Source organism: Felis catus, chromosome B2 (genome assembly GCF_018350175.1).
Source record: "Felis catus isolate Fca126 chromosome B2, F.catus_Fca126_mat1.0, whole genome shotgun sequence".
NCBI classification, from domain to species: Eukaryota; Metazoa; Chordata; class Mammalia; order Carnivora; family Felidae; genus Felis; species Felis catus.
Window position 1 is genome coordinate 51,729,489 of NC_058372.1, and position 12,766 is coordinate 51,742,254.

At 35.7% G+C, this 12,766-nt stretch overlaps 1 protein-coding gene across 2 annotated transcripts in view; it reads left to right on the plus strand.

The window, feature by feature from the left end:
• Positions 1–12,766, plus strand: part of TINAG (tubulointerstitial nephritis antigen) — an 82,982-nt gene that overhangs the window by 33,231 nt on the left and 36,985 nt on the right. The window contains exons 6-9 of one of the 2 annotated variants that reach the window (XM_006931811.3): positions 686–836; positions 2,928–3,108; positions 4,791–4,836; positions 7,951–8,077. In XM_006931811.3, the coding sequence (XP_006931873.1) occupies positions 686–836; positions 2,928–3,108; positions 4,791–4,836; positions 7,951–8,077 (505 nt within the window). Of the gene's footprint in view, positions 1–685; positions 837–2,927; positions 3,109–4,132; positions 4,242–4,790; positions 4,837–7,950; positions 8,078–12,766 lie in introns of those variants that run through there. The other variant, XM_019830738.2, reaches the window with a different exon arrangement.

Below are 12,766 nucleotides of genomic sequence, written 5' to 3' on the forward strand. Positions count from 1 at the left end.
GAAAAGGAATGAACTGATTAGCTACAACCATGCTAGGGAATTTTATATTGATATAAATTTATACCATGTATAAATAAGGTGAATTATGCTCTGTAGTTTTTAGATATTGTATAAGATTTATATAAGTATGGATTAGTTTATGAATGGTTTCCCAAGTGATTAACATAGACACCAGTTTAAAAACCAAGGATTCAATTCATTCCAATATATCATATTAATATCGATGAATTTCCAGTTAATATTTCTATAAGCTTTTCTGATTTCCTCAGTTTAGTTTCACTCATTTCAGAAGTTATATATTTATCCATGACTGTACATGAAGTACGGGAGATAGAAATGTAACTGAGATGTGATTCTTGCCCTCAAGGAGTTATACTTGAAAGATTCCGCAATGAAAAATTCATAAGTATATAGAACATGAAAGGAACAACGAACTAGAAAAGAACAAGGAACTAGAAAAGTCTTTGAATTTGTTAAGACGATTGAGCAATACCACAACTGGATAAAAATTATGACCAAAATTATGACCCCATTGACTTTGCTGGAATGCATGATATATTAAGGACATTGGCCTTAAATTTAAATTATATAAAGCTCTGGCGACTAGGATTTAAAAAAAGGCTATGTAAATTATTAAAAATGTCATATGCCCTTCGAATATTAATCACTATTCTGTTTGAAACAGGTGTGGCAGCTGACCGAATAGCAATTCAGTCCAAAGGTCGATACACAGCTAATCTATCCCCTCAGAATTTGATCTCTTGCTGTCCCAAGAACCGTCACGGATGCAATAGTGGAAGCATCGATAGGGCTTGGTGGTTCCTGAGAAAACGTGGGTAAATAGCTGCCCAACATATGTTTGTAGTATTCTTCTTAGTTCTGTTCAGAGTTAAAAGAAGGAAACAAATGAATGTTAAGATTTTACCAAAAAACATATGTGCTACACCTATATAAATGCCTGTATTACATTTAAATATACACTGTATTTGGTGTCTACTAAGATTATAAGCTATTGGAAGCCATTACTTGAAGAATGTATATATTTCCTGGCCAAATGAATAGAAGGATTCAAGGAAGCATTGTCTCCTGGTTGCTCTGAGCCAAATGGCTTTACTGAGTCCCCACGGGAATAGAGTAGTTGATATTGCTCATACCTCTGCCGAGTCTTCATTTACCCAGGTAGATGGGTAATGCCAGGGAAAAATTAGATTAAGAACGAGATGAATAAAATTAGTAATTTATCGTTGGGTTACCATCCCATTTAATGAGGAAAGGCAGGTTGTTTTTTATGTATCTCATGTAATCTGACACCTGCTGCACAAGGGCTAATCTACTTAAAACCCAAGTTATCAAGGTAAGGACACTGCAGCTGATAACGAGTAGTGTACATATGTATTGCTCACCTGTATTTTTATCATTCACTGAGTGCTCTAGGTTTGCTCTAGACCAGTCAGGTAGTATGAAAGCGTGGGTGTCAGATATTGATGGGTGGCAATAAATTTCTTTAAAAATTTTTCATGCATGTTGCTTAATAAGGTGGTGCTTTGAATGGACAACTTGGACTGATACCTTTTGGTACAGTGGTGCTTGATTGGCTTCTGTTTTACACTGTGGCAAAAATTAATACCCTTTAGAAGCTTCCAAACATAAGTGAACTTTGAGACCAAACTAAATCTTACTGTACTGGTCTGCTTAGGTTACCATAACAAAATACCATAGACTGGGAAGCTTGAACAACAACCATTTATTTCTCACAGTTCTGGAGGCTGAGAAGTCCAAGATCAAGATATTAGCTTATCTAGTCGTGGTGAGAGAACCTCTTCCTAACTTGCCTTTTTGCGTCTTCAAATGGCAGAAAGAGAGCACCAATATCTCTTCTTCTTCTTATAAGGGCACTAAATCCAGTGTCAGGGCACCACCTCATTGCTTCATTTAAAGCTAGTTATCTCCCAAAGGCCCCCTCCAAATACCGTCACCTTAGAATTAGGGCTTTCACACATGAATTGGGGGTGACACAATTCAATCCATGGCACTTACTATCCCAAAGTAATACATATTATGCAAGAATTTTTTAAGCGTTCTCTTTAACAGCTTTACTTTCATCATGTTCCTTGCTCACATTCTCTTACTCTGTTGAACACTACTGAATTTTTTTGAAGCAATCATATTTGATACTTCTATGGCTAATTCAAGCTAAATATGTATAAAAGCAATTTTATTATTTTCCTTATGATCTTCTTCTATATTCAATAAATTACATAGCTTTGGTATCAAATAATTTTTGCTTTTTACTACGTTCAATTTCAAAATCAGAAATAAAAATTATTTTCTTTATCTTTTGTACAATGTATGCATCTGATAACTTTCTACTTAGTATATAGTATTTCTCCCAAAATGAACCACATAAACATAATGATTTAGATCTTATGAGAAGGTGTTTATAACTTCATAAAAATGTAAAAGCAAAAACAGAAACAAAACAGCTTTAACTCTGAAACTTACATAATTCATCAAAATACCCCATCTCAACATAATAAAATCCTTGGTTTTTTTCATATTAAGTTTGGCTCTTCTATATTATAATTAAATATTCAGAATGAAGAAGCCTTTCCTGTATGAATATTACCATAGATTTTATTGACAGTCACTTTTCATCTTCAGGAAATTCTATACCATAGATAAATTATTTATTAAAGTAGGTTGAAACAAGATTTTTAAAATTGTAATAAAGAAAAATGAGGGAGCAGGGAAGAGTGTAATATATTGAACTGGTGTATTAGATTTAATCAACCCATTGAAAGTTACACATGTAACTTAGTAAACTTCAGGAAAATTTATAAATATTTAATTAAGTAAACTTGTGCATAGATTCGATATTAGGGCATTTTTCTAAGTACTACTTTCACTTCTTTGCTTATTCCTCATAGACTGGTATCCCATGCATGCTATCCACTTTTCAAGAACCAAAATGCTACCAATCATGGTTGTGCCATGGCGAGTAGGTCTGATGGGCGGGGAAAACGGCATGCCACAAAGCCATGTCCCAACAACATTGAGAAATCAAACAGGATCTACCAATGTTCTCCCCCATACAGAGTCTCTTCCAATGTAAGTCTAAATGGCAAGAATTAACAATGGTTAACTTTCTCAAAAATATATAGCTCTGCTGTTATTAAAACTATTTAAAAACTATTATATTCTAAAATGATACTATGTTTTGAGGGATAATTTTTTATATTCTTAAAGTGTCCATTAAAGACTCTCAGATTTCTGATCTTTGTAATATTAGCAGCATGAATGATTATATGATATATATTTCCATACTTGACAAATAAGAGCTAAATCATACCTTTTTTTCAGTGACTTTTTTGTGGCAGTAGCTCATTGTATCAATCCTTTGCCTTACTCTACAAAATGATCGAAGTAGGTGCAGCCAAAATGGGAACATGACTCCCTTAGATTCTAGTTTTTCATGTTGAAAGCCTGGACAAATTTAACTCCATCATATCAGTCTTACCCAGACTTGCTCACTTTCAGAATATCTGAACCTTCAGTGGCTTCTAGTTACTTGCAGAATAAGTTTGGTATTCTTTTTTTTTTTTTAAGGCAAAGTTTATTTATTTATTTTGAGAGAGAGAGAAAGTGAGAGTGGGGGAGTTGCCGAGAGAGAATCCCAAGCAGGCTCCTGCACCATCAGTGCAGAGCCTGATGAGGGGCTAGATATCACGAACCGTCACATATGACCTGAGATGAAATCAAGAGTCGGATGCTTAACTGACTGAGCCATTCAGGCGACCCTACTGTTCGGTATTCTTATAATGGCATATAGGTCTTCCATGATTCGGTTCTGACCGAATCCTTTACACACTCTGTCCTGCCAGCATCTACCCCTACACCTGCTCCTAATGCTCTTGATAAATAGGATTACTGTCCACTCCATAAATACATCATGCTCTCTCATGCTTCCTTCTTAGCTGCACGATCATTCCTCTGACCCAAGTGGGTATCCCACGTGTTTCCATCCAGTAAAAGCCCACACATGTGTCAAATCCCAGGTCAAAACTTCATCTTCTCTGTGAACTTTTCTTAACTCCTACATAACATTAATTCCCCTTTTCATTTGCACCCCTAGGAACTTTGTGCTTATCTCTGTAATGTAACTTATTATATCATAATGCAATTAGTTGTGCTATTCTCCATCTACTCCACCAAAATGTAAATCCCTTGAGGACAAGTAAAGGGTCAGTATTTGTTTCTGTTCCAGTTTTTGGTATATACTCTGTGACCAATGTGCATATATGAATGAATTAAAGAGTAAATGAATGACCTGCCTTCTTACTAGGTGCTGCATTACACAGCACTTAGTAACAACGTAGAAATATTTATATACTAACCTACACTGAGGTACCTCACTAAACAATCACCTGAGGTTGTTCCTGTGATCAAAATAATTGATAAACTGATAAAACATGGTTTTAATTAATTATTTCTTATTTGTGACCACAAAAGTTATTATTTCAAATAATAATTAAAAATTAGTATTGGTGAAAATATTATTGGTAAAAGTCAGTAAAACACATGGGTGCATCTTGTCTTTAGCAACTTGATCAAAGTGGTATTTCACATGTGAGTATTTCAAGCCATGATTAAGAGTAAATTATAAGTGGTTAAGGCACACTGGATTGTAGAATTCTTAAATTGATTACATAATACCTAACATTATACACCAAATAGTAGGTTTAGTATGCTCTGACAACAATAATGATGTTCAATGATGTTTCTCCTTCTAGGAAACTGAGATAATGAAAGAAATCATGCAAAATGGACCAGTTCAAGGTAAGCTTGGATGAAATATGGTTGTGTCTTATTTCTTTCTTTAATAAACAGCATTACATTTTATTTCATGCAAAAGAAGCTAAATAAAAGAAATTTTTTACTTTTAGAGTGTTCACAAAGTTTTAACAGTTCTAAGATCAGTGCAATTATAGGATATATGCTCACCAAATGACTTCATTATTTGCCATTTCATTTTAAGAAGATAGACACATTCATAAATTGAATTCTAAATACTAGTGGCACATTTGATGAAAGTCTGCTAAGTCTTCCCAAAAGGGATCATGGACCAAACAGGCAAACAGGCAGTCAAACATTAAATGCTTAGTGGCAGGGCTCACTTAATTATTCAGTCATATTTAAGTATTAAGTATTAGAAATTTTCCCATCTTCATGTTAAAGGGGTTAGGTAATGGATTGGAAAAAAAAATCAAGAATTAGCAGTAGAAAAAAATCTAAATACTTTCCTTTTTCTATAAAGTCAAAAGAAACCAAAGAAGCCAGTGTGCTTTTGTTTTATAACAGGCCTTCTGTTTTGATCAATTTTGTAAATGTGTTAGGGATAGTAAATTAACAGTGAATAAGAAAATAATACCCTGACTTTATATTGACTTTGATTTTTAAGATATCATCTCTGAGACATAGTTCCTCTGCTTATCTATTTCATTTTGCATCACTGCAATGGATGAAGGTAAGTTTATAGAGCATGTTCCCTGTGCTAAACATTGCCTGGAAAAGCATGGAAGGACAAACCTAGTGAGACCTAAAATGGAATTTCAGGTTGTGAACACATGAAGGGCCCAAAATGTATTATCAGTGCAGTGGAATGAATCAAATAAATTTAAATTAACCAAAGTTAAATTAAAACATTTGATATATACTTAAGGAATTATTGGCCAGCACCTGCTTTTGTTTTCCTGAATGCTGACCTAATTAGTATTGGTTCAACATCTAGCAGGAACCATGGGTTTCAAAGTTATTTTGGAAGAATTATTACTGATCATTATCACCACTTAACATTTATTGGGAAGCCAGAGCTTCCACTAAACATGTCCTGAATTTAAGTCGAAAAATCCTGAGACCTTACACAAAACATGAAACAAATGAAGAGAATTGTTTTTCCTTGTAATTATGTAACTTTTATTGACTGTTATAAGAGTGGGAGATTCATGTATGATTTACATGCATGCTTCATTGAGGTGAGTTCTTGTGACAAATTTAAAAGGAGCACAGGCATTAGAACTCAAGGCTGCATACAAAATTCCACCTTTGACCTTTGCTCCTTAAATGATTTGGGGCAAGTTATTTAAGCTCTCTTTATCTTCAGATCGTTGCAGTAATCTTTCCAGTTTCTCTCTCTTTTAATCAGTCAGAAGAAATTTGGAGCATAATTCTTTAAAATTGAGAACACCTTAGGTTTGTTTTTTAAGGCTCAAGTACGTCAATGTTCATGAATTTCACATATGAATCAAAAATGATCAAAAGTAAGAATCAAAAATAAAAATCTGAAAACAGTAAAGTTGAAATCCAAATTATTCCACAGCCATTCAACAAATGTTTGTCAAGACCCTTCCTCCTGCCAGACTGAGTCAGGAGCGGGAGATAGAGCTGAATCAATGTGGACTCCTTCCTGCCCTCATACCTTGTTATAATTCCGTGTGCTAAAGTTGGCTGCAGTTTTCCCAAAGTGGAATTGCACTACAGTAACATACAGTCATATCTTTATGGGTTCATCGAGTCTGAAGGAAGGAGCCACCCTCAAGTTGATCATGATGATCTCTCACCCATGCTACTTCGCTTGGCACTCTTTCTTTTAGCAGTGAAGTGTATATTTTATTCATGGTGCTTAGGCAGAGTTGAGAAGAGCTGAAGGGGTCAATGGTTCTCTAGAAGGGAAAAACCCCTGGCAGTATCTTCACGTTTAGATAAATGCGGGTTGACTCATCTTGCCGTACATGCAACATGTTGCCTCATTTTCTCCTCTCTCACTACAAAAGAATGTAAAACGCAATAGAATGCTGAATAAATAATACTGTGTGCAGCCCTCTGAAATCTATAGAATTGCAAGTAATTTTAGGTGCTGAAAAGAGAACTAAAGAAGATCTGCATTAAGTACAGTTACATAAATTCTTAAAATCCTATGGGAAAGTATTTTAAAGCAGATAAAAAAGAGTTAACCGCTTTTGAGAATATTTAAACAGCATCAGGAAAGGTATGAAACATTAAAAAAAGAAATAAAAGGTGGAACATTAAAAAGTTATATTTGACTTTGGAGTTAAAGCTTCATTTTAGGATCTATCAAATGCCTGTGACCTTAGTTTTTATTTTATTTAAAAAGCATGTCAAACTAATATAGACAAGCATTGTGCACTTATCAACATATACTTATCTAGTCCCAACTAAAAATATTTTCAGTGCATGTCTTCTAAAACTTTAACGCCTTCACCCTAAATTATCCTAGCCCTTCAACAAAGCAGCGCATGATACAGAAAAGAAGTAATCTAGGCGAGGGAATGAAGGAGAGCTTTATCAAGTATAAGCTCTTACTTTCTAAAAAAAATACAACAGTGGCTTAGCTCTTCAGAGCCGGGAGGATGAAATCTTGTCAGAGCATTCTTTTGCCAAGGGTTTGCTTTTTATTCAAACTCACCAAGGAAAGGTTTGTATTTACTTGCAGGGATTAAGGACAATTACTTTAAGCCCTGTTTGCTGGGTTCACTCTTCACTGCCAGCTTAATTGGAGTTTTAAGAGGCTCCTGGTGAAGCCCCAAGTTCATGGAGAAACAGCAATCACTAGCCAAGTGTACGGGGGCTTGGCTGCAAGGGTCTCAATTCCTGGTAATAGCGCTTCTGTCAATTAGGAATAGATGGTGTTTTAAAGGTAGAATGTGTACTTAAGTAATATTATAAATAGCTAAAAGCTGTTTTTATAAGAGAACCAAAAAAAAAATACTGCAGCAATTAAACTAAGTACGAAAGAAAATTAGGCTGAATTGCAAAGTTTCTTCTTTAGACTTTCATGGCGATTGAACCACTGATTGTTCTGTGAGAATTTTAGAGGTTTTTAAAGAGAATTGTGTCAAACTGTTGCATTTATTTTGTTGGGTTTTATTTTAGCCATAATGCAAGTCCATGAGGATTTCTTCCATTATAAGACAGGGATATATAGACATATTACCAAAAAAGCAAATGAAGAATCAGGAAAATATCGAAAGCTTCAGACACATGCCGTCAAACTCACTGGGTAAGACAATTCCTTAAAAATCTTCATTTAATGCTTTTGGAAAATGAAATTGAAAATAAGTGTATATAGTGCATACAGGTACCAGAATTCACCTTGGTATGAGGGGTTTCCATACAAATTAAAAATTATCCAAACCTTGGCACTATTGTTATTTTAAAGTCCAATTAAGGGGTCACTCAGGTGGTAAAGATGACCATTTCCTGTCTCTCACTTGTGAGCGTGTTCTAAAAATCTGTTTTAAGAGCAAGGAAAATATATTATTGGAACGAATTCTGTATATGGCATAAGCAAAGGAAGGGTACAAATCCAAAGTATATTAGAATTTGGGGAGATGGTTTTGGATGGAATTACAAATGGTAATGATTGAACAGAAAGAATAGGGCCACCTTTAGTTCAGTACGAAATTATTTTTTAAGTTTATTTACTTATTTTGAGAGAGAGAGAGATTGAGAGAGAGAGAAGGAAAGAGAGCGTGGAGGAGGGGCAGAGAGAAAGGGAGACAGAGAATCTCCATCAGGCTCTGCACTATCAGTGCAGAACCCCCACATGGGGCTCAAACTTGCAAACTGTGATATCATGACCCAATCAAGAGTTGAATGCTTGACCCACTGAGCCACCCAGGCACCCCCAAAATTATTTTTTATATTTATGTGAGAATTGTAGGAATTACACTCACCAGTTTGAGAGTAAAATATATTCATCTCCACCAGGGCAAGAAATAACTTCAAAATTTGGTTGCATTTCAAGAGTAAGTAATTTCACAAATGGACCCTAGTCAAAAGGAGAGTGTGGTCATCTGAGGCCACTTTGCCCAGTGTCTTCTCCAACTCATTCTGACTCTGCCCCATCTTTAAGCTCTTTCTCATAATGTCTCACTCCAATTCAAATGAAATGCTACAGAAAAGGTTTTTGTGTCTTTTTCTTTCATTTCCATCCAAACCCTCATTTTTCTCATTTTGCCATCACAGTAAATGACTTTATTCCTGTTGAACATGTTCTTCCTCCCTAAATTTGTTTAAGCCTGCACAAAAACAACCTGAGCTACAACCAAATCACCACCTCCTTCTTACTGATCTTTCAAATGTTCCGAGTCAACTCTAAGGACTGTAGACAAGTTATCTTCTGTGATGTCTCTTTGTCATCTCTCCTTTATTTTAAATACTCTTTTATTTCAATTACAAAATTACCATATTTATTTGAATCTAAGCTACTACTAATTTTATGACTTGTCTTGATTTCCGGGATGTGAAAATATGTGTATATTAGAATTGAAATATATGGCATTTCATGTTAATATAGGATATTGAGAAACTACAGTTGGGGGAAAATGTAACGATAATTTCACCATCCAGAGGTAACTTTTCTTGAGAGTTTGGAATATTTTTATGTTCCTCCTAGGTGTGTATATAAGTATTTGTATATATGTACACACACACACACACACACACACACACACACAGAGAGGGAGAGAGGTGGCTAGATAATTAAATGTCTATCAGAAGAAAATGAGATAGGGAAGTTCTTAAAATTTTATGACAAATGAAACGTTACTAGAGTATTCATTAGCAACATATAAGAATGCATTTCTCAGTATCCCTTTAAATCCTGGCTGTTTTGCTTTTCCATTTTAATAGATTATTCTGTATAGTTTTGGTCACTCAACACTGCTCCTCTTTCTAGGGTAAGATTGTTTCTGATTACCCTACATTTTAGGTTATATGGAACAAGGTGTTTGCCTTAATTTTTTTCAAAAGTATCACTTAAAAAATAGGGGCAACTGGGTGGCTCAGTTGGTTGAGCATCGGACTTTGGCTCAGGTCATGATCTGACGGTTGGTAAATTTGAGCCCCGCATTGGACTCTGCTGTCAGCATGGAGCCCACTCTGGATCCTCTGTCCCCCTCTCTCTGCACCTCCCCCAATTGTGCTCTCTCTCTCAAAGATAAACATTAGAAAAAAGGTAAAATACAGGGGCTTCTGGGTGTTTTAGTTGGCTCTCTAAAATAAAATTTTTAAAAAATGCATACATGCTCATTAAATTATTATACAGTATATATATGATAAAAAATGTTTTACCTAAAAAGAAGATAGTAAAAAAAAAATCCTCCCAAATTAGATTAATCTCACTATTAACATTTGGTGAGGAGCATGTCAAGTAATTCTGTTTCTCTCTGTGTTGATGAAAAGAGAGACAAACAAAAATAGACAATATAGGATAATGACACTTAAAAATACTAATATTCAGGGGCCTGGGTGCCTGGGTGGATCAGTTGGTTGGGCATCAGACTTTGGCTCAGGTCATGATCTCACAGCTCATGAGTTCAAGCCGCACTTCAGATTCTGTGTCTCTCTACCTCTTCCCTGCTCATGCTCTCTCTCTGTCTCAAAAATAAATAAACATTAAAAAATTAAAAATACTAATATTCAGGTTAATTTTACTTGAATTTAATGAAATGAGACTTTTTGGTACTTCAACACAAGAAATGCTAGTTCCTAAAAGAACCATTTACACTTAAGAAAAAATATATGTTAAGAGAATTACAGATTGGAGCAATAATTCATTGTTAATTACACATTTCAATTTAGGATTATATCTGTTATTAACAAAATGAGGAAATTCTTCATTTTTTTTTTTGAGAGAGAGAGAGAGAGAGAGCGAGCTTGGAGGAAAGGGGCAGAGGGAGGGAGAGAAGAATCCTAAGCAGGCTCCATGTTTAGTACAGAGCCTGCCATAGGGTACAATCTCATGAACCGTGAGATCGTGATGTGAGCCAAAATCAAAAGTTGGACGTCTAACCGACTAAGCCACCCAGGCACCCAGGAAATTTATCATTCTTATACTTCTCCCCATCTCTCTTGCTCTCGTACATCTTATATTTATTAGTAGTATTATTATTTTTACGTATTGCAGGATTATAGAATTTGCATTCTGCTCTGAAATCATACTATTAATGGTTGTTTAAACTTTGTTGTATGTTAATAGAATCAATGATAAGCACATATTTTTTATGATGGCTTTTCTGTCCTTGAATTTAATTTGTATCAGGTATTTTGTTATTTAATACTACCAGATAATCATATTCTGGATTCCTGTTCTTTTTATTGCCCCTCCCTTCAGTTGATTATCTCAAAACTTTTCCTTTTTTCTTGAATTCCCAATTCCTACATCCTTGTGTTCTTAGCCCATAACCCTGAATTCTATTTCACCAAAAAGATTAAAGCAATCCGAGAACAACCCCCAGTATCACAGATACCACACACCCGCATAGCTTTCCTTCCACTCTTTCTTCCCACTTCTTACATAGATAATGCTCCTACCTCAATCCCTCTTGCTGTATTGTAGACCCCAGACCCTCTCCACTATTCAACAATATGCAGAAGCAATTTTCCCTTTTTTTCTCTCCAGTCCAGATCTCTCTCCTGAACTCTAGATTCATACATTCCATGGTCTACTTGGCACCCCCACCTAGATTCCTAATAAATGATTCAAATTCAGCCCTTCCAATACTGAACTCCCAATCTTCCCCTTTCTACTTTCTGAACAGTATCTATCATCTATCGTCATCTGTCATCTACTGATGACAATGACATCTTTCCATATGCTCTGGCTGGAAACTTTGGAACCCTTGAAATTATCTTTTATTCCTTTCCTTGCAACTCACTTCAGATTTCAGAAACTCTGTTGGCTCTTCCAACTTACATCTAGAATCCAACCAATTTTCATTGTCTGAACTACCCCACCCTTGCCTGAACCACCATTACTCATTATCTTATACATGGGTCTTCCTGCACTTACCTTTGCCCTCAATAGTCTATTCTCAACAGAGAAATGTTCCTTTTAGAACATTAGATCTTGTCACTCCATTTCTCAAAACTCTGTAATTTTCTCATTTCCCACAGAGTAAAAGCCAAGGTCTTTACAAAGGTCTACCTGATCTGAGGACTCCCCCATCTGCCTGCCAACACCCCCCTCAACTTTCTGGTCTCAATTTCTGTTAATCTGTATCTTGTTCTTCCTGATCTGGTATCCTTTAATGTTTCAGGAATCCACACCCCATCTCTCTCCCTCTGCCTAAAATGCTTTCTATTGTTTCCATGTCACCATCTACTCTTTGCTTAGATCTCATCTTCTCAGTGTGGCTTCCTGACTGTCCTATTCATTGCTGCTACCTGCCCTCTCCTCTAGCACTTCTGATACCCTTTCCCTAATGCATTTATTGTTTTAATAACAATGATCACTTTCTCACCTACTATTTAACTTAACTAGCTTTTGATGTTCATTGTGATCTCTGTCTCCCCTTTCATGAAACTCTGTGAGAGGAGGTGCCTATATTATTCATCAGTGTTGTCAAACCACCTAATCCACTGCTGACCCATCATGCATTTAATGCTTTTCCTATCCAAAGAATGAATATTTTTACCATATGTTCAACGCTAGTTCTTGTTCAGGCCTCATCTTTAAATGAAGCAGGCCTTTGTTGAGAAATAGAGTGAGGGGAAGCAGGAACAAGCTGAGGCACTCCTCTGCTTTAACCTGAAGTTTGTAATTCTTGGGCCCATGCTCATCAGATCAACTCTGTCCTTTGTCCACAGCCCAGAGAGTTTGGTGGGACTCAGAATAAATCCCTTGAGAATATCTTTGCTGCCATATGCTACTCTTTGTCTTTATTTTTGCTTCATCTGGCTCCAT